The sequence below is a fragment of the Pan paniscus genome, chromosome 11 (genome assembly GCF_029289425.2).
Source record: "Pan paniscus chromosome 11, NHGRI_mPanPan1-v2.0_pri, whole genome shotgun sequence".
In the NCBI taxonomy this organism is placed as follows: domain Eukaryota; kingdom Metazoa; phylum Chordata; class Mammalia; order Primates; family Hominidae; genus Pan; species Pan paniscus.
The window spans coordinates 74,037,774-74,060,844 of NC_073260.2; the positions used below are offsets into that span (position 1 = coordinate 74,037,774).

Below are 23,071 nucleotides of genomic sequence, written 5' to 3' on the forward strand. Positions count from 1 at the left end.
TCAAGCAATTCTCCTGCCTTATCCTCCCAAGTAGCTGGGACCACAGGTGCACACCACTGCGCCCAGCAAATTTTGTGTGTGTGTGTGTGTGTGCATGCATGCGCGCACGTGTGTACATGTTTTGTAGAGACAGAGTTTCCCTGTGTTGGCCAGGCTGATTTCAAACTCCTGACCTCAAGTGATCCGCCAGCCTCAGCCTCTCAAAGTGCTGGAATTACAGGCGTGAGCCACTGCGCGGAACCTGATTCTATCTCTTAAACATCTCTTGTATCTGCCTACCTCTCTGCATCTATATTGCCACTGCCCTAGTTAAAGTCACCATAAACTTTTGCCTACATTGCCTCCCAGGCCTTTCTACCTCTAATTTTCTCTTCAATCCATTCTCTATAATAAAGCTTATAATCTTTTAAAATAAATAAAGTGAACAAGTCATTATCACATAAAACCTTCCAAGGGCTCGTCATTATCCTCAAGATAAAGTTGTAAAGTCCTTCACACGCTTTACAGAGCATTGCCTGCCACATCTTGGGTGCTCCAGCTCCTACCTGATCTCTTGCCCCTCCCTGCCTCCATCTCTACATTCTAAATATACTGAGCAATTTTGAATTGTCTGAATTCACCTACAGGTATTCTCTACACACTGTTCTCTCCACCTAGAATACTCTCCACTCCCTTCCTTTCTCCGCCAACTTAGACATCATGCCTCCTAGAAAACTTCTGGAAACTCTCAAGTCTGAATGAGGACCTCCTTCCCCATGCTCTCTCAGCCTGAGCCTTCTGTGCTTATCCCCTGCACTGTACTATCATGACCTAGTTAGACCCACTGTACTCTATGTCTCCAAAGACAGGGAACTGTCTGAAGTACAGCCTGAAGAAGATACTGTATTTCATGGAAGAAAAACAAAATGTGCTTTCCTGGGCAGCACATATACTAAAATTGGAAAGGAAAATGTTTTGTGGCTGTATAAGCACATACGAGAATTATGATTGTCCAGAAGGGAAACACTGTCTGTTTCCCAAAATATATTTGATCAAGAATTTTCTCTGAGGATATTACAGACTTGTTTCCACAGGATGCAATTTCAGGAGACTCTTTTCTAAGAGATTTCCAACAATTATCAATTAAGAATATCCCCTCCCCTAAATCATTTACCTTAAGATTCTTATTTTAATCTTTGAGGGACTCATCTTAAATTATAAAGATTTTTTATCTTAACATTTAGAATTTTTAACTTTTTAACAGAAAAAAATCTTTTAATTTAAAAGATCTTAAAAATCTTTGAGACTTTTATTGTAACTTAAAGATTTAGGGTAGGGTACAGACAAGTTTTTTATTTAGAAAAAAAAAAAAAAAACCTCACATTCAAAATAACTGATTCCCCTAAAATTTTTAGGAGGAAAAAGATGTTTTAATAGAATTAGGGCAGTCCAGGTTGGGCATGGTGGCTCACAACTGTAATGCTAGCACGTTGGGAGGCTGAGGCAGGCAGATCACCTGAGGTCAGGGGTTCAAGACCAGCCTGGACAACATGGAGAAACCCTGCCTCTACTAAAAATACAAAAATTAGCCGGGCATGGTGGTACATGCCTGTAATTCCAGCTACTCAGAAGGCTGAGTGAGAAGAATCACTTGAACCTAGGAGGCAGAGATTGCCATTAGCCGAGATTGTGCCACTGCACTCCAGCCTGGGTGACAGAGTGAGAATCTGTCTTAAAAAAACAAAACAAAACAAGAATTAGAGTTGTCCAGGAAATTGAGACTCAGAAGTCTGTCAGTGGGATACCAAGAATCTTATGAGTTAACAGAGGTTGGCAGATAGGACACTATCATTTGCTAGGCTGAAATTTCCCAACTTCTCTTTCTTGCTGGAACACATGATATTAAAAGTTCCAGCGTTGTTGTTTAGAGACTGCCTGTACTTTCAGTGCAATTCAGGAAGGAAAGGAGAGCACAGTTACCCATATAATGCCTTTCTTTAAGTCACTGAGGACCGCAACTCCAGAACAGGTTTCCATTTTCACTGGGTTTTGATGCTGAAGATGTTTCTTCAGTATTTAATTTCTTCTGATATTGTAAAGTGAGAAGAAATATATTTTATCCATAGAAAGAGACTTTGAAATGACCCAAAAAGGCAATCATAAAAGAGGGATTAAACAAAAGCAAAGCAGTTTTTCTTTTTCTTTTTTTTTTAAGAATGTGTCACTCAAATGCTCATAACATTTTGTAATTGTATTTTTTTTTTTTTGAGACAATGTCTCACTGTGTCACCCAGGCCAGAGTGTAGTGGTGCAATCTTAGCTCACTGCAACCTCCACCTCCCGAGTTCAAGTGATTCTCCTGCCTCAGCCTCCAGAGTAGCTGGGATTACAGGCATGCACCACCATGTCCAGCTAATTTTTTTTTTTTTTTTGCTACTTTTAGTAGAGACAAGTTTTGCCATATTGGCCAGGCTGGTCTCAAACTCCTGACCTCAGGTGATCTGCCCACCTCAGCCTCCCAAAATGCTGGGATTACAGGCATAAGCCACCATGCCTGGCCTGTAATTGTATTATAAGAAGGAATATTTTATCTTAGCCTCTTCCAGTTGCAAACCCAGGCCACCAAATAAGTAAATAATTTTTAAAACCACCATCATCATCTGCAGGTCAGACAACAAAACTGATAAAACACTGGAATTCAGAGATGTTGGCCTGCACCTTACAGCAACTCTTCCATTCCATTAAACTTGAAGGAGGGCTGGGTGTGGTGACTCACGCCTATAATCCCAGCAGTTTGGGAGACCGAGGTGGGTGGATCACCTCAGGTCAGGAGTTCGAGACCAGCCTGGCCAACAAGGTAAAACCCTGTCTCTACTAAAAATACAAAAATTAGCCAGACGTGGTGGTGCACGCCTATAGTTACAACTACTCAGGAGGCTGAGGCAGGAGAATTGCTCAAACCTGGGAAGTGGAGGTTGCAGTGAGCCAAGATCGTGCCACTGCACTCCAGCCTGGGCGACAGAGCTTGACTCCACCTCAAAAAATTAAAAATAATAATAATAATAATAAAGATGCAGTCTATAAAGCCTTATGTCAATTCATTATTCCCTCCTAGTTTGCCTTTCTTAAGGCTGTCCTAAAAATGATAGTTAATTTTAGAAAGATTTTAAAATTTGAGGACTTTGGACCCCATTCTCTCCCCTTGCTTGACCTTGGGGTGAAAGAGCAAAAACTGCCTATTTGGAAGGTTGTTTCTCTGGGCCAGATAAGGACAAAGGCTAAAATATGTTTTCTTTTGTTTTAAAATCCCTCTAAAGCAGACACTAACAGTGGTGACAAAGGTTAGAAAGGATTAACTTAAACAGGCCAAGGATCTGTAAAGTACCCTGTAAACTTAAGCTTATCTAAGAAGATAATTCTCTTTCCTGAGAAGATTACAAGATTCAATTTGCAGAAACTTCTTGGCCCTTTTAAAGATCAATAGAAGATATCTACATCCCCCAAGAAAAGAAAGATGTTTTCATATTCAAAGGTCAACCTGGTCTGTCATATAATATTAACTGCAGGGTAACAATTTATTTATTTACTTATTTTTGGAGATGGATTTTCGCTCTTGTCGCCCAGGCTGGAATGCAATGGCATGATCACAGCTCACTGCAACCTCCACCTCTCAGGTTCAAGCAATTCTCTTGCCTCAGCTTCCCAAGTAGTTGGAATTACAGGCATGCGCCACCATGCCTGGTCAAATTTCATATTTTTAGTAGAGACGGGGTTTCATCATGCTGGTCAGGCTGGTCTCAAACTCCTGACCTCACGTGATCCACCCACCTCAGCCTCCCAAGTGCTGGGATTACAGGTGTGAGCCACCGCACCCAGCCAGGGTAACAATTTATTCAGCACTTTCTGTGTGCCCACCTGGACAATGCAAAACATTTTGTTTATTAACTCACTTAAATTGCTCAAGAGTACCTGGGTGCAGTTATTAAACTCATTTTATGAAAGAGGATACTGAATCTTAGAGAGGCTGAGTCATTTCCCTAAGGAACACAACAGCTCATAAAAGTGACACTAGGATTCATATACAGGCAGTCTGACTTGAGTTCATTCCCTTAGCAACTTCACTTTACTATCGCTTACCCACAACACTTGTGCTTATACCAATCCCTGAAGCACTATAGTGTTTTAGGGCTGGCCAGTCACTTTCCTGAATATCTGATCATCACACAAATCTGGTACATAATAATTATGGGTGAGACTAAGCATATAAAACACCCTGAAAAACATCTGCCACATAGCATGTGAGAAGCCTCAGGCCCTTACAGATACTGGGAGGGTCATGAACCCTTAGAAACTGTATACTAACTTTTGTGTGGATGTGCACATTTTCCGGAAGAAAATCTGAAGCACTGGATCAAAAATAAGTGCCACACAAAGGATCTAAATAGTTCTCCAAAGAACAAATGTCGAATAAACCCATGAAAAGATGCTCAAAATCATTAGTCATAAGGGAAATGCAAAACCATGCAGTCTTCATACCCGCTAGGATGGCTACAATCAAAAAGTCAGACAATAAAAAAATAGGGAGAAACTGGAATTATCATGGATTGCTGGTGATTATGTAAAATGATACAGTTGCTTTGAAACAAATTCTGGCAGTTCCTCAAAAGGACAAACACAAGAGTTATCATATGACCCAGAAATTCCACTCCTAGGTATCGCCCCAAAAGAAATGAAAACATATGTCTATACAAAAACTTGTATACAAATGTTCATACCAGCATTATTCATAATTGTCAAAAAGTAGAAACAATACAAATATCCATCAACTGATTAATGGACAAATAATATACAATGCAGCCACAGGAAAAAAGCACCTGGACTCCAGTGGGCCCTGAGACTAACAGGGAGCTCCCTGGAGACCATGTGATGGCATTGCTCCAGGGAGGGAGCTCACACTGAGTTCCACGCACACTATGAATTCTAAGCAGCTACAGCAAGGTCCATTTTTAGAGCCCAGCCCCCACCAGACTGCATCCTATCCTGGGACCCAACAGCCCCACATCTCCATATCCCTGGAGTCCCATTGATATCCCCTGCCCACAGCCCACCTCCACTGTTTGCTGCTGCCTACAGGGCCAAACCATGAGCCATTGGCAGTGACCCCACCGTGCTCCATATTGGGGTCACCACACATTTAAAAATGCCCTGAGGAAAGGCAGCCTCATTTAAAGCCACCAGCTAGAGCCAAGCTAGCTTTCCCCTGCTGCCTGTTTACAGCTTCTGCCACTGAAACAACTCTGCCCTCCCCAGCAGCAGGGCCACAATGCAGCCGCTGCCACTCCAACTCAGGCATTCCACCAGGGGCCTGGGGATCACCTCACCCCTCCTACCACAGCCAGTGGCTACATGCACCATGAGAGGCCTGAGGAGAAGCCCACCCTGTCCAACTCCATCCCACCCAGTGCTGGAGCACACCATCCAGGGGCCTAGGGATCACCTGCCCCACCCACCACAGTTGGCACCTGAGCACTCCTCCCAGAAACCTGAGAATGGGCTCACCCAACCTGCCACCAACACCACAGCTGGCACCCACACGCACACCACCTGCAGGCCTGGGGACTGACCCACCTAGTCCATCACAGCCAATTTCAACACCAGCATGGATCACTTGGGAACCAGAGGATTGTCTCACCACTGCTACTGTCATCATTCACACCACACCCACTGTCCAGGGGCTCAAGGACACACCTGCCTGCCCTTCCCACCATTGCCACTGACAGCACCCAAGAAAGTCACCTGCAGGCCCAAGAATCAGCTCACCTGGCCCTACTAACACCAGTGTCAGCATATGCCACCCAAGGGCCCAAAGACTGGCACATTCAGCTCACTGCTATCACCACTAGGGCCCAAGGACTGGCCCATCTTATGTCCCCATCCCCAGCAAAACCTCACCAAAGCCTCCACTAACAATCACACCTGAAGCCACTGAGCAAATCTCAGACACTACTGACACTGTTTATAGCTGAAGAAATCATAACGAGACTATACTACTGCACACACCCAGAATCAAAGCCAAAGTGCCCTACCTAAACACCGCCACATAAACGTCTTCAGAATACAATCCCGCCCGTGCAAGCAAATTCAAAAGATTGGAAGAAGCAATGGTTATGCCACATGCACAGATATCAATGTAAGGACACGAGAAACATGAAAAAGCAAGGAAATATGATACCTCCAAAGGAACATAATAATTCTCCAGCAATAGATTTCAATGAAGAAATTCATAAAACCCAGGAAAAAGAAATCAAACTAATGACATTAAAGAAGCTCAGCCAGGTGTGGTGGCTCATTCCTGTAATCTTAGTTACTTGAGAAGCTGATGCAGGAGGACCACTCAACCTCAGGAGTTCAGGAGTTCAATCTGCCATTGAGCTATGATTGTACCACTGGAATCCAGCCTTGGCAACAGAGTGAAACCTCATCTCAAAAAAAATTTTTTTAATTTTAAAAAAGTTTTATTTAAAAAGCTCAGTGAGATACAAGAGAACTTGAAAATACAATACAAAGAAATCAGAAAATTCAGGATACAAATGAAAAATTGACAAAAGACATAAATATCATTAAAAAAGAACCAAAAGAAATTCTAGAATTAAAGAATTCTCTGAATGAAATACAAAATATATTAGAAAGCTTCAACAATAGACTCAATCAAGCAGAAAGAATTTGAGAACTTGAAAACAAGTGTGATGAAATAACCCAGTCAATGTGGTGTAATGATTTAAATACATATATTTGTATATGATTTATATATATATGATTTATATACATATATACATATATATATAACAAGGAACCATTTTATATATATAAAGGAACCATGGATATATATAGGGTTTTACCCATGGTTCCTTGTTAATAACTCCCATATCCTTTCTTTGAGTCTTTTGTTATAATGTCAGGTGTGTTAGGCCTCAGGGGAAGTTCTGAGGAAACAGAATTTGTCTCCTGCCTTTCTTATACCTGGCCCAATGCAGGATTCTAATCTTTCTGCTCCTTTCTGATTGTGGGCCTTAAGTCCCTTCCCAGAGAGGGTCCCACCCTATACCCTGGGAGAAGAAATTCTGACATCATGAAGCTTCCATAAAAATCCAAGAGGACCAGGTTTGGTGAGTTCCTGGATAGCTGAACACATAGAGGTTCCTGAAGGGTGATATGCCCAGGGAGGCATGGAAGCTGTGCAACCCTTCCCCCATACCTAGCCCTGTGCATCTCTTCATCTATATCCTTTGTAGTATCCTTCATAATTAACCAGCAAATGTGTTTCCCTAAGTTCTGTGAGCCGCCCCAGCAAAATTAATGAAATCCAAAGAGGAGGTCATGGGAACCCCAACTTGAAGCCAGTCAGTTAGAAGTTCCATCTGAAGGAGGCAGGTGTAGTCTTGGGGAATGAGTCCCCAACTTGTGTGATCTGGCACTATCTTCAGGTAGATAGTGTCAGAACTGAATTGGAAGACACCTACCTGGCATCCGCTGCTTGATGTGATGGGAAAACTCCCACACACATATTTGTCACAGGAGTCCTCTGTGCTGATTGTTGTGGTGTAAAAGTAGAGGAGAAATGAGGATTTTTCCTGACACAGACAAAAATAAAGAAAAAATAATTTAAAGAATAAAGTCTACGTGACATATGAGGCACCATAAAGAAGCCAAATATTCAAAATTTTGGTGCTCTGGAAGGTGAAGAGAAAACAAAAGGAACAGAAAAGCTATTTAATGAAATAATAACTGAAAACCTCCCAGGTCTAGCAAGAGATGTAGACATCCGGAAACAGGAAGCTCAGAGATTGCCAGAAAGATACAATTCAAAAAGATCTTTTCCAGAGCACATTATAGTCAAACTGAAAGAATTCTAAATTCTAAAAACAGCAAAAGAAAAATGTCCAGTGATTTATACAGGAACCTCCATCAGACTAACAGCAAATTTCTCAACAGAAACTTTACAAGCCAGGAGAGAATGCAATGATATATTCAAAATACCGAAAAAAAAAAGCACTGCCATCCAAGGATACTATTCCTAGCAATGTTATCCTTCATAAATAAATGAGAAGTGAAGTCTTTCCCAGAGAAGCAAAAGCTGAAGAAATTCATCACCACTAAACCAGTCCTATAAGAAATGTTTCAGCAAGTCCTGCACATAGAAGCAAAAAGACAGTATCTACCATCATGAAAATACACAAAAGTATAAAACCCACTAATAGGACAAACACAAAAATAAGGAAGTAAAAGTGCTTAAATATTACCACTACAGAATACCACCAAACCACAATGATAAACAATAAGAGAGAAAGAAAAGAACCAAGGATATACAAAACAACCAGACATCAATTAATAAAATGGCAAGAATAAGTGCTCCCAGATCAATAATAACCGTGAAACTAAGTGGATTAAATTTTCTACTTAAAACATATAGATTGGCTGAATGGATTGGAAAAAAACAATGACCCTGGCCGGGCGTGGTAGCTTGCACCTGTAATCCTAGCACTTTGGGAGGCCCAAATGGGAGGATCACTTGAGGCCAGGAGTTCAAGACCAGCCTGGTCAACGCAGCGAGATCCCATCTCTATAAAAAAATTTTTTTAATTAAAAAAAAAGACCCAACTATATGCTACCTGTAAGAAACTCATCTCACCTATAAAGACAGATATAGACTGAAAGTAAAGGAATGGAAAAAGATATTCCATGCAAACAGAAACCAAACGCAAGCATAAATAACTATACTTATATCAGATGAAACAAACTTTAAGTAAAAAAAAAGTTAAAAGAGACAAAAAATGTAATTATATAATTATAATTATATAAGGCAATCAATTCAGCAAGAAAGTATAACAATTCTAAACATATATGCACCTAACAAAGCATGCACCCCAATATATAAAGCAAATATTATTCGATCAAACAGGACAAATAGACTCCAATACAGTAACGGTTGGGGACTTCAACACCCCACTCTCAGCATTACACAGATTATCTAAACAGAAAATTAAAATAATATTTAAATTGTACTTTAGACCAAATGGACCTAATAAATATTGACAGAACATCTCATCCAACAGTTCCAGAATACACATTTTTATCAGCATGTGGAACATTCTCCAGAATAGACTATATGGTAAAACACAAAACACATCTCAACTAATTTTTAAAAATCAAAATCATATCATGTATCTTCTCAGACCACAAGATAAAGTAAAACTAGAAATCAATAATAAGAGGAACTTTGGAAACTGTACAAAAGTATTCTTATAGCTATAGTAACCAAAACAGCATGCTATTGGTATGAAAAGACACATAGACCATTGAACAAAATAGAGAACACAGAAGTAATTCCACATTTTTACAGCTAACTGAATTTTGACAAAGGTATCAAGAACATACATTGGTTACAGGACATCATCTTCAATAAATCATGCTGGGAAAACTGGATATTTATATGCAGCAGAATGAAACTGAACTCCTATCTCTCACCATATACAAAAATCAACTCAAGATGCATTAAAGACATAAATGCAAGACTTCAACTATAAAGATAAAGATACTAGAAGAAAATATAACGGAAACACTTCAGGACATTGATCTAAGCAAAGATTTTGCAGCTAAGACCTCATAAGCACAGACAACAAAAACAAAAGTACACAACTGATTCAGTGCTTCTTGGTTGGTTAAAAAGAAAAAAGAGAAACAAAAATACACAAATGAGACCATGTTAAACTAAAAAGTTTCTGCACAGTGAAGGAAACAATCAATAAAATGAAGAGACAATCTGTTGAGTTGGAGAAAATATCTGCAAACTATTTATTTGACAGGGGACTAATCTCCAGAATATTAAAAGAACTCAAACAACTCAACAGTAAACACAAAACAAATAAGCCCACTGAAGAGTGGGCAAAGGACATGAATCAACGTTTCTCAAACGAATACATACAAACAGCCAACATGCATATGAAAATATGCTCAACATCACTAATCAGCAGTAAAATGCAAATCAAAACCACAATGAGATATCATCTCGCTCCAGTTAAAATGGTTATCATAAAGAAGACAAAAATTAACAAATACTGGCAAGTATGCAGAGAAAGGAGACCCTCGTACACTGTTGATAGGAATGTAATTTAGTACAGCCATTATGGAAAACAGTAATGGAGGTTCCTCCAAAAACTAAAAATGGAATTACCATTCAATCCTGCAATCCCACTACTGAGTATTCATCCAGCTGAAAGCAGATTCAACCACCTATTCAAAGTATAAGACAAAGCCCACTACAAAGGAGTCTGTGTGAGAATCTCTTTTTCCATTTTTGTTTTAATTGTGGTAAAATATATAATGTAAAATTTACCATCCTAACCATTTTTAAGTGTGTAGCTCAGTTTTGCTAAGTATATTCACATTGTTGTGCGGCCGATCTCCAGAACTTTTTCATCTTGAAAAACTGAAACTCTATACCCATTAAACAACTAAACATTTCCCCTCCCCTAGCCCTGCCAACCATAATTCCACTTTTTGTTTGTATGAATTTGATTTCTATAGATGCCTCATAAGTGGAATCATACAGTATTTATCTTTTTGTGACTGGTTTATTTTACTTAGCATTATGTCCTCAAGGTTCATCCATGTTGTAGCATGTGTCAGAATTTCCCTCCATTTTAAGGCTGAATAATATTCCCTTGTGTATATATGCCATATTTTGTTTATCCATCCAGAAAATCTATTTCTATGTCAGTGGTACTGTTCTGTTGGTCTGGTGGCACAACAGGTATTTAGCTCAATTTTTAATGATTGTGATTTTATACCAAGAGAAAAAGAGATGTGATTGTATATTTGCACTCTAGGAAAGGAAAACCAAATTAAAGCTGAAACTGAGCTCAGTTTCATCGAGAAGCATCTCACTATCCCTTTCTATCTCAAAAATAAAAGTTTTATTCACTGTATATTCCCAGATTCTGGAACACAGTTTGGCACATAACACTCGGTCAGTATTTGTGACTGATTGTGAAGAGAAAATGCTATACCTATGATCTTGATCACTCCAGTTCATCTGAACATACTATTCAAGAAGGCACTAATGTGTATTGACATGGAAAAATCTACGGGAACAACTGTTAAGTGAAACAAGTTACAGTTCAATATATACAATATGATTCAATTTATTTAAAAACACATGCAAAGCCAGGCACGGTGTCATGTGCCTGTAATCCCAGATACTTGAGAGGTTGAGGTAAGAGGATCCTTTGAGCTCAGGAGTTCAAGACTAGCGTGGGCAACATAGTAAGATTCCATCTCAATAAAATAAAATTAAATTAAAATAAATAGATCGGGTGCAGTGGCTCATGCCTGTAATCCCAGCACTTTGGAAGGCCGAGGTGGGTGGATCACCTGAGGTCGGGAGTTCGAGACCATCCTGACCAACATGGAGAAACCCTGTCTCTACTAAAAGTACAAAATTAGCTGGGCATGGTGGCACATGCCTGTAATCCCAGCTACTTGGGAGGCTGAGGCAGGAGAATCGCTTGAACCTGGGACGCAGAGGTTGTGGTGAGCCAAGATTGTGCCATTGCACTCCAGCCTGGGCAACAAGAGCAAAACTCCATCTCAAAAAATAAAGTAAATAAATAAATAAATGCACAAATCAAAATAATAAATACATATGTATGGCCAGGCACAGTGGCTCACGCCTATAATCCCAGCACTCTGGGAGGCTGAGGCGGGCAGATCACGAGGTCAAGAAATCAAGACCATCCTGCATAACACGGTGAAACCCCGTCTCTACTAAAAATACAAAAAATGAGCCGGGCGTGGTGGCGGGTGCCTGTAGTCCCAGCTACTCGGGAGGCTGAGGCAGGAGAATGGTGTGAACCCGGCAGGCGGAGCTTGCAGTGAGCTGAGATCGTGCCACTGCACTCCAGCCTGGGAGACAGAGCGAGACTCCGTCTCAAAAATAAATAAATAAATAAATAAATAAATACATACATACATACATACATATATAAAAGCACATCTAAATAATATGCTCCAAATCAACAGTTTGATTACCTCTGGGTCAGAGGGGGAGTAGTTGAGGGGTAGAAAGGGAACTTTCTATTTGGATTTCTATTTGTAGTATTTGAATTATTTACAACAAGAAATTATTTTTATATTGTTAGTGACAAAGTTTTTAAGGGAAAAACATCTGGAGAATTATTTTCTGTGATACACAATCAAGGAAAAAAACATATTCAATTCTGTTTACCTTACATGTACCTTTTCTTAGAAAGCTACTGGAGAATGTGCTCCATCAAAATGATAGAAGAAATCAAAAAAGACTAAGGTGTGGGATATAGGAAACAGGAGCCAGCATAACAGAGATGCAAAGTGAATCAGTCCCCAAATGATGGTGAAGAGAGAGCCCAAGGTAATAGCTGTGCATCAAACATCAAGAGCAACCAGTCTGGACTGGCAAAGCAGGTAAGAAAGCTGTGATAGAAATAAAATTGATTCAAATAGCTGTTGCATTGGACATCCTGAGGGAAGATTTAGACAACTAGCAAAGAACTTGTGGTTAAATTGGTGAAAACTTTGCAAACACAGAGAGACAACTCTGGAAAAAAACAAGGAAGAAAGCTTTTAATAGCATGTAGGGAGGCATAATAATGTTGACCTAACTAAATATTGACCTAACCAAAAATTATGAGATAACTATATTCAGAGGATCTATGGAAGGAATAGGTAGGATGCATGTAAGTGGTAGTGGCAGGAAAACAGAAAAGAGTTAAATCCACACATTTCTTGCAGGAAAGTCAATGCATGATGACTAAACCTCAAAAACCAAGAAGGAGCAATTATAAGGAATATCTACAGATACAGACAAATAGTAACTAGTTAAAAGAGATGAACATGATTACTTCTCTTAAAAAGCAGGAAGTGATGGAGGGTTCTACTGTTAATAATTCCATAGATATTAACCCTATGGAATTAATTGATTCTGAACAATGAGAACGTAAAACTTCAATAAAACTAAGAAGTAAAGAAAAAAGGCACTAGTGAGACTCACATCATAATATCTTACCTAACAGTGATGGATTTTACAGAAAATAGTTGCCATGTAGACTTCTGATGTGTCACAAAGGAATAACTGAGTTATAGGTAGGATGGTCACTTTCAGTTCCAGCATGGTATTGATTCTACCAGAAGTATAATGAAAATCACTCAGATTATTTGGGCTGTTTATACTGAAAACTCATGATTTAAAACACAGTGAGGCCAGGCACAGTGGCTCAGGCCTGTAATCTTGGCACTTTGGGAGGCCAAAGAAGATTGCTTGAGCCCAGGAGTTCAAGACCAGTCTGGGCAACACAGCGAGACTCTGTCTCAAAAAAATAAAATAAAATAAAAAGTGAGAAATTTGAAAAAGAAGGAAAAAGAGAGAAGCCATATTTCAGGCACAGTATTTACCAAATGCTTGATAGTTTTGGCATAGATGTCCTATCCAAAAAATTAACTATGATAGATAATTGTAAATAGGCAAGATAAGACCAAAATTTGTGACAAATTGCAACATATTGCACGATTCTTTCCCTTCACCTCTGGTATAATGATCTCAAATGCTATTCATGCCCTTGTCTATCAAGACAAGTTTAACACTACCAAAGGGTACTAGTCTCCAGTTTTGGCCCAAAAAACAAAACTCATGCTAACTCCTACCCTAGATGGTTACCACTCCTGGTGGGAAACATAAGAACCAACCAGATTCTTAAAGTCAAGCCCAGATTCCAGTCTGGCCAAAATAGCTAACGCTTTATCAGTCCTGTAAGAACCCAAAGCAGATGACAGTGAAACATCAAAATCGGTATACAGGGGGAAAGAAATTGAATAACTCGTTTCCCACTTTAACAATTAAAGGTGATCATTTCTCCCTAGAACAAATAATCACAAATGATGTGTATGACTAGAACATCTATGTTCTCAGTGTCTTTTTTCTCTTTTTTTTTTTTCTTTTTTATGTTCTCCGTGTCTTAAAGCACTGACCTGAGTTCAAATCTCAAATCTGCTTTTCTCCTTTGGTTTCATTTTCCTCACCTGTAAACCGGTGGGGATGGGAGAGACAGGATACTTGGACTTTATAGGATTACTGCCAGGATGAAATAGTTAAGAATCCCAAACTCTTACAACCTGCTAAATACGTCAGGCATTATTCTAAGTGCAAATGGCATGTAGCATTTCATTTCATCTTGAAACTACAAATCGTATTATCCCATTTTCCAGATGAGAAAGCCGAAGAACAGATGTTAACTCGCCCAAAATCACAGGTAGTGATGCAGCTGGGATGCTAATTCAGGCTACCTGGCTCCAGAACATATGTTCTTATCAGAGCAGGCTGAAATGAGCTAACGTTTGCTAAGCTGCCTGGACTATTCCTGAAATACAATGTGCTCAATGATACTTATTTTTCATACACAATGTGAGAAAGTCCAGACAAAATAGGCGAGACCAAGAAATTACCAGGATCTCCACTACTCTCCCAAGCGTCTCCAGTGCTCTCCCAACAGCCAGGAGCACCCTCCCTCTCCAAGCCCCCAGAACTTCCTGTTGCGCCATATGCCAGCGGTGGAGAGGAGCCAGCGGGGACTCCTGAGGTTGCAAGTCCGGGCGGCGCCGCGTTGGGGAAGGAAGCGGACTGCGGCGGGGCGGGCGTTTACCGTAACCGGCGCTGTCATCGCTCCGGGACTCCGGCACGGGGAACACTGGGCGCACGGGGACGCGCAGGGGCGCGGAGGGACGGCCGTCTGGGCACTTCTCCAGCCGCCTCGGAAAGCCGCGACCCCCGGCTAGTCAGCGTCTGGGTCTGAGATCTGTGCCCGTGGCAGCTCAAAATGCGCCTTCTCTCCTCCGGATTCTCAGCTCAAGCCACCTCCGAACTCCTCTCCCTCCGGCCCGGAGCGGAACCACAGAGCTGCCTCCTCTCCCGGGGTGTTTCCCACTGCCCCGAGCTGAACCCCCGACCCCCGCTAGGTTTCCGCTCTGACACCACCTCCGCTATGGCCGCATCCCAGCTCTTGAAACGGGGGCTGCGGGACCTGCCCTGTAGTAGCGTACACTACCTTAGATAGGATAATCATCTTTGGGTGGAGACCAGAGAACTTGAAAGCCGGTGTTTCATAAATCCTAGCTATTCTAGATCCTCGTTAGATGTAGTGTCCCTGGCCCCACCCACTTCTATCTAAGGCCGGGGGCGCAGATCTAGCGAATCGCCTAAGGTCCTTGTTCCCCGCCAGTCAAGCAGCCTGAGCTTACCTGCAAGCGCTCCAAGACAGGTTGTTCTTTCATCTTTGATTTGCAGGCCCTGCTCCCAAAGCCCTGTCTGAGCTTTTAACTGTGGAGGCAGAAACTCTGGGCTCCACCTCCACACGCTGCCTTTTACAGCCCAGTGGATCTGTCACAATACCTTTCGGCTTCAGTTACCTAACTGCCTAGAAAAGAAGGTGACTCCCACGTTCCTTCGATAAAAGAAGAATAACGAGGATCAAATGGGATGGCCACTGTCATCACAGACATCCTTTGTAGTAATGTATTGTTACTGTTGAGTCAGTGTGGGGCGTGAGGAGATCAGAGATTTAAGCTAACGCACTGCTTTTACTACCTGTGACTTATTGGGCATGTCAAGCCTCAGTTTATATATCTATGCAATGGGAATAATAGGGACAAAAATCCAGTTCCCTCACAAGGTTACAATGAACAAAGGAAATCACTTAATGTGCTTCATGTGTAACATACAATACAAATGTTTTGTTATTTCTGGTTTTTTTTTCATTTTTTTGTTTGTTTTGTTTTGTTTTGGTGGATTCCTCTGGATAGGCATCTTTTTTTTTTCTTTCTTTCTTTCTTCTTTTTTTAGAGATGGAGTCTTGCTCTGTTGCCCAGGCTGGAGTGCAGTGGCAGGATCATGACTCACTGCATCCTTGACCTCCCAGGCTCAAGTGATCCTTCCACTTCAGGCTCCAGAGAGTAGTTGGGACTACAGGCACACACCACAGTGCCTGGCTAATTTTATTTATTTATTTATTTATTTATTTATTTATTTTAGAAATGGGGTCTCACTATGTTGCCCAGGCTGGTCTCAAACTCTGGACTCAAGCGATCTTCATGCCTCAGCCTTCCAGAGTGCTAGGATTACAGGCGTGAGCCCCCATGCCCGGCCTAGGCAGTCTTGATTAAGGTTGTGGTCAGTGATTTGGGGTGGATCCCAGGGTGTTGGCAGAGGTGGCACAAAGCACACAGGCAAAATGATGCTCACATTATTACAAGTGTAATTAACAATGCTAGTCATTCATCCCTGACAACCGACTTAAAATTAGGGACACCTACTCATTTAGTTTATTATGAATTTTTGCCTGGTGAATTCACATTTGCAGACAGTTTACAGGTTTTTTCCCCTCATTTCTCAATGTGGTTTTAATGAGCATTTCTTTGTTTATTGGAAAATTGTAATCTCTCATATGTGTATTGGCATTTTGTTGTTTTTCTTTTTGTTGTTGTTGCTGTTGTTGTTGAGCCAGGGTCTCGCTCTGTCACCCAGGCTGGAGTGCAGTGGCACTATGTCGGCTCACTGCAACCTCCACCTCCTGGGCTCAAGCAATCCTCCAGCCTCAGCCCCCGCAAGTAGCTAGGACTACATGTGCAAGCCACTACACCTGGCTAATTTTTGTAATTTTTGTAGATACGGAGTTTCACCATGTTGCCCAGGCTGGTCTCGATCTTCTGAACTCAAGCAATCCACCCACTTCAGCCTCCCTAAGTGCTAGGCATTTGTTGTTCTTCTATAAACACATTTAATCTCCTTTCCTCTCCTTAACCCATCTTCTTTAAAGCGTTAATCTGTAAACAGTTAACAGGTTCTGAAAGCTCTTCTAAGGCAAGTAAATCCTTCTCGATCTCTGTCTTCCATACAATTTCTTTGTTAGGTCTCTTACAGTGAGTGGGTCAGAGAGTTCTCAGAAATCTTCAGACCCACCAAGAAGAGTAGCCATTTGGAACCCAAGATTTGTAAGAAGTCTACCATCTTCTAGTTTACCATCTTTGGTAAACCTACATGTTAGGATGATCATATATTCTTTTCAGATCAAGCTTCAAGGCATTTAGAGCCTGAAATACAAGGGCAATGTGAAGTGCTTAAAGCATTGAATGCACTAGTTTACAAGCTGCCTTTGGTTCCCAAGCTGTATCAGAAACATCTGAGGCATTTGTCAAAAGTGCAGATTCCCAGGCACCAACCACCCTACCCAGATCTCTTGTATCAGGATTTATAGGGTGGGGCCCAGGAATCTGTATCTTTCACAAGCACTTTAATCAGTTGTCAAACTTGTATATAAAACTTCTTGTCCGGGCATGGTGGCTCATGCCTGTAATCCCAGCATTTAGGGAGGCCGAGGCAGGAGAATCACTTGAACTCATGATTTCGAGACCAGCCTGGTCAACATGGCAAAACCCCATCTGTACAAAAAAAATACAAAAATTAGCCAGGCGTGGTGGCTTACACTTGTGGTGCCAGCTACTTGGATGGCTGAGGTGAGAGGATTGCTTGAGCCCAGGAGGTCGGGGCTGCAGTGAGCTATAATGGCACCACTGCACTCCAGATTGGGCAACAGAGTAAGAACATATCTCAAAAAATAAATAAATAAAAAGAAAACTATTCTGGGCACAAACATACCTATGCCCAGGGTAGCTGTGAAAATTAAATTTTAAAATATTCATTAGTAGTCTAGTGTGGTTTGATTCAGGCCAACAAATATTTCCTGAACATAGACTGTTTGTCAGGCATCATGCTGGGCACCAGGAAAACAAAGATGAATAAGACATTGTCCAGTCTACAAGTAGCTCAAGTTTATAAGAGGAAGATGAACAATCAAAAATGAAACTGGGAAGAGGTGGAGCAAGAAGGTGGAATAGAAGGCCCCGATCATCCCCTTTGTAGGAAAACCAAATTCAACAACTATGTACGCACAAAAAAAGCACCTTTCTAAGAACCAAAAATCAGGTGAGCACTCACAGTAACTGGTTTTAATTTCATATTACTGGAAGAGGCACTGAAGAGGTAGGAAAGAGAGTCTTTTTTATTTTTAACTTTTATTTCAGGTTCAGGGGTACAGTGCAGGTTTGTTTTATAGGTAAACTCATGTCATAACAATAGCCAATAGTTATTTTTTCTGATCCTCTCCCTCATCCCACCCTCCACTCTCAAGGAGGCCCTAGGGTCTGTTCTTCCCTCTTTGTGTCCATGTGTTCTCATCATTTAGCTCACAGTGAGCTTGTAAGTGAGAACATGCCATATCTGGTTTTCTGTTCCTGCATTTGCTAAGGATAATGGCCTCCAGCTCCATCCATTTCTTGCAAAATATATGATCTTGTTCTTTTTTATGGCTGTATGGTATTCCCTGGTGTATATGTACCACACTTTTTAAATCCAATCTGCCATTGATGAGATTTAGGTTGATTCTATGTCTTTGCTATTGTGAATAATGCTGGAGTGAACATACGTGTGCTTGTGTCTTTATGGCACAACAATTTATGTTTCTTTGGATATATACCCAGTAATGGGATTGCTGGGTTTAGTGATTGTTCTGTTTTTAGCTCTTTGAGGAACCACCACACTGCTTTCCACAATGGCTGAACTAATTTACACTCCTACCAACAGTCTATAAGAGGAAAGACAGTATTGAATTGTGGATGCTACCCCTTCCCCACCCATCCACAGCAGCCACTTGGCATGGAGAAATCTGTGTGATTGGGAGAGGGAGAAAGCAGCGGTTGTGAGGCTTTGCATTGAACTCAGTGCTGCCTTGTCACAGCAGAAAGCAAAACCAGGCTGAACTCAGCCAACGCCTGCCCACTGAGAGAACATTTAGACCAGCTCTAGATAGAGAGGAATCATCCATCTCAGCAGTCAGAACTCAAGTTCCAGCAAGCCTCGCCACACCACAGACTGGAGTGCTCTGAGGCTCTAAATATTCTTGAAAGGCAGTTTAGGCCACGGGAACTGTAAATCCTAGTGCTGAGCTAGGCTCAGACCAAGTGGACTTGGGGGGCATGTTACCTACTGAGACACAAGCTAGGACAGCTAAGGGGGTGCTTGCGCCACCCCTCCCCCATCCCCAGGCAACACAGCTCCTGCCAAAAGAGACCTCCTTCTTCCACTTGAGGAGAGGAGAAGGAAGAGTAAAGAGGGCTTTGTCTTGCACCTTGGATACCAGCTCAACCACAGTAAGACAGGGCACTGGTCAGAGTCATGAGGCCCCCATTCCGGGCCCTAGGTCCCAGATGACATTTCCAGACACACCCTGGGCCAGAAAGGAACCTACTCCCTTGAAGGGAGGGACCCAATCCTGGCAGGAACCATCACCTGCTGGCTAAAGAGTGTTTGGGTCCTGAGTAGCCAGCAATGATACCTAGGCAGTATGCCATGGACCTTGGGTGAGACTCTGAGAGGTGCTGGCTTCAGGTGAGATCCAGCACATTCCCAGCTCTGGTGGCTACAGTGAGAGACTCCATCTACTTGAGAAAAGCAGAGGGAAAAGTAAAGGGGACTTTGTCTTGCACCTTAGGCACCAGCTAGCCACAGTAGGGTAGAGCACCAGGCAGGCTCTTGGGGTCCCTAATTCCAGACCTTGGCTCTTGGACAGCATTTCTGGACCTGCCCTGGACCAGAGGAGAGCCCACTGCCCTGAAGTATGAGTCCCAGGCCTGGCAGCATTCACCACAAGCTGACTTCAGAGACCTTGGGCCTTAAGTGAACATCAGCAGTAACCTGGCAATACTCCTCATGGGCTTGCGGTGGTGGTGGCCATGGGATGAAGCTCCTCTGCCTGTGGCAAGGTGAAGGAAGAATGAGAAGGACTGTGTCTCATGGTTTGAGGCCCAGCTTAGCCACAGTAGAATAGAACACCAGGTAAACTTCTAAGGTTTTCGACTCTAGTCTCTAGCTGCCAGTCAGCATCTCTGGACCCACCCAAGGCCTGGGGGAATTCACCACCCTGAAAGGAAGGACACAACCCTGGCTGGCTTCATCACCTGCTGATTGCACAGCCCTAGGATCATGAGTAAACATAAGCAGTAGCCAGGTAGTGGTTACAGTGGGACTCGGGCAAGACCCAGTGCTGTGCTGGCTTCTGGTCTGACCCAGAGCAGTCCCAGTGGTGGTGGCCACAAGGGTGCTTACATCACTCCATACCCAGCTCCAGGTAGCTCAGCACAGAGATAGAGAGACTCCATTTCTTTGGGAGAAAGTAAGAGAAGCTAACAGGAGTCTCTACCTGGTAATCCAGAGAATTCTTCCAGATCTTATCCAAGACCACCAAGGCAGTACTGTTAGGAGTCTGCAAGAACCACAGCATTAGTGGGCCTTGAGTGCCCCCTAATGCAAATACAGCTTAGATTATAACACCCAAATCCTTTTGAATTCCTGGAAAGCCTTCCCAAGGACAAATACAAACAAGCCCAGACTGTGAAGACTACAATAAATACTTAACTCTTCAATGCCCAGACACTGACGAATATCATCCACAGGCATCAAGACCATCCAGGAAAACATGACCTCACCAAATTAACTAAGGCACCAACAACCAATCCTGGGAAAACAGAGATATGTGAGTTTTCAGACAGAGAATTCAAAATAGCTATTCTGGGAAACTCAAAGAAATTCAAGATAACACACAGAAGTAATTTAGAATTCTGTCAGATAAATTTAACAAAGAGATTGAAATAATTTTTAAAAAATCACTGACTGCAGTAGCTCATGCCTGTAATTCTAGCACTTTGAGAGGCCAAGATGGACATATTGCTTGAGCTCAGGAGTTCGAGACTAGCCTGGGCAACATAACAAAACCCTGTCTCTACAATAAATGCAAGAAATTAGCCAGGCATAGTGTGCATGCCTGTAGTCCCAGCTACCCAGGAGGCTGAGGTGGGAGATTGCCTGAGCCTGGGAAGTCAAGGCTGCAGTGAGCTGTGATCATACCACTGCACTCCAGCCTGAATGACAACATGACACCTTGTCTCAAAAAAAAGCAGAAATTGTGAAGTTGAAAATGCAATTGACATACTGAAGAATGCACGAAAATCACTTAATAGCAGAACTGATTAAGCAGAAAAATTAGTGAGCTTGAAGACAGACTACTTGAAAATACAGTCAGAGAAGACAAAAGAAATAAGAATAAAAAACAATGAAGCATGCCTACAAGATCTAGAAAATAGCCTCAAAAGGGTAAATCTAAGAGTTATTTGACGTGAAGAGAAGGTAGAGAAAGAGATGTGGGTAAAAAGTTTATTAAAAGGAATAATATTAGAGAACTTCCCAAACCTAGAGAAAGATATCAGTATCCAAGTACAAGAAGGTTATAGAGCACCAAGCAGATTTAACCCAAACAAGACTACCACAAGGCATTTAATAAGCAAGCTCCCAAAAGTGAAAGATAAAGAAAGGATCCTAAAAGCAGCCAGAGAAAAGAAACAAATAACATACTATGGAGCTCCAATACATCGGGCAGTAGACTTTTCAGTGGAAACCTTAGAGATTGGGAAAGAGAGTCATGACATATTGAAAGTGCTGAAGGAAAAAACTTTTACTCTATGATAGTATATCTAGCAAAAAGGAGAAATGAAGACATTCCCAAACAATAGCAGAGGAATTTCATCAACATCAGGTTTGTCCTACAAGAAATGGTAAAAGGAGTACTTCAATCAGAAAGAAAAGGACATTAACGTGCAATAAGACATCATCTGAAGGTACAAAACTCATTGGCAATAGAAAGTATACAGAAAAACACAGAATATTGTATTACTGTAATTGTGGTGTACAAACTACCCTTTCTTAAGTAGAAACACTGAAAGTGAACCCATTCAAAATATTAACTACAACAACTTTTCAAGACATAGTCAGTACAATAACATATAAACAGAAACAACAAAAAGTGTAAAAGCAGGCCAGGCATGGTGGCGCACGCCTGTAATCCCAGCGCTTTGGGAGGCCAAGGTGGGTGGATCTCCTGAGGTCAGAAGTACGAGACCAGCCTGGCCAACATAGCGAAACCCAATCTCCAATCTCTACAAAAATACAAAAATTAGCCAGACATGGTGGCACATGCCTGTAATCCCAGCTACTTGGAAGGCTGAGCCATGAGAATTGCTTGAATCTGGGAGATGGAGGTTGCAGTAAGCCACGATTGCACCATTGCACTCCAGCCTTGGCAACAGAGTGAGACTATGCCTCAAAAAAAAAAAAAAAAAGTGTACATATATATATGTGTGTGTATATGGTACACAAAAAACAAAAAGCAAGAAATTAAATTATACCACCAGAGAAAATCACCTTCACTAAAAGGAGGACAGGAAGGAAAGAAAAGAAGACCAGAAAATAAATAACAAAATGGAAGGAGTAAGTCCTTACATATCAACAATAACATTGGCTGTAAATGAACTAAACTCCCCCATTAAAAGACTTAGAGTGGTTGAATGGATAAAACAAAAAGACTCAAGGATTTGTTGCCTCCAAGAAGCAAACTTCACCCATAAAGACACACATAGACTGAAAATATCCCACGCCAATGGATACAAAAAAAGAGCAAGAGTAGCTATACTTATATTAGAACAAATATACTTCATGAAAGAAACTACAAGAAGATACAAAGAAAGTCATTATATAATAATAAAAGAGTCAACTCAGCAAGAGGATATAACAGTTGTAAATATATATGCACTCAACACTGGAGCATCCAGATACATAAAGCAAATATTATTAGAGCTAATGAAAGACTTAGACTCCAATACAATAATAGCTGGAGACTTTAACACCCCACTTTCAGCACTGGAAAGATATTCCAGACAGAAATTCATCAAGGAAACATCAGACTTAATCCACAGTATAGACCAAATGGACCTAGTAGATATTTACAGAACATTTCATCCAACAGCTACACAATACACATTCTTTTCTTCAGCATATGGATTATTCTCAGGGATAGATTATATGTTCGGTCACAAAGCAAGTCTTCAAACATTCAAAAAACTGAAA

The 23,071-nt window shown here is 41.5% G+C and overlaps 1 protein-coding gene across 1 annotated transcript in view; it reads right to left on the reverse strand.

Moving 5' to 3' along the window:
- The window catches only part of TRPM6 (transient receptor potential cation channel subfamily M member 6), a 166,895-nt gene extending 149,987 nt beyond the window's left edge, over nt 1-16,908 (reverse strand). Inside the window, exon 1 of the mRNA XM_024930189.3 lies at nt 14,709-16,908. Within this exon, the coding sequence (XP_024785957.2) occupies nt 14,709-14,726 (18 nt within the window). The 5' untranslated portion in view covers nt 14,727-16,908. The remainder of the gene's footprint in view (nt 1-14,708) is intronic.
- Between the last annotated feature and the right edge of the window lie 6,163 nt (nt 16,909-23,071).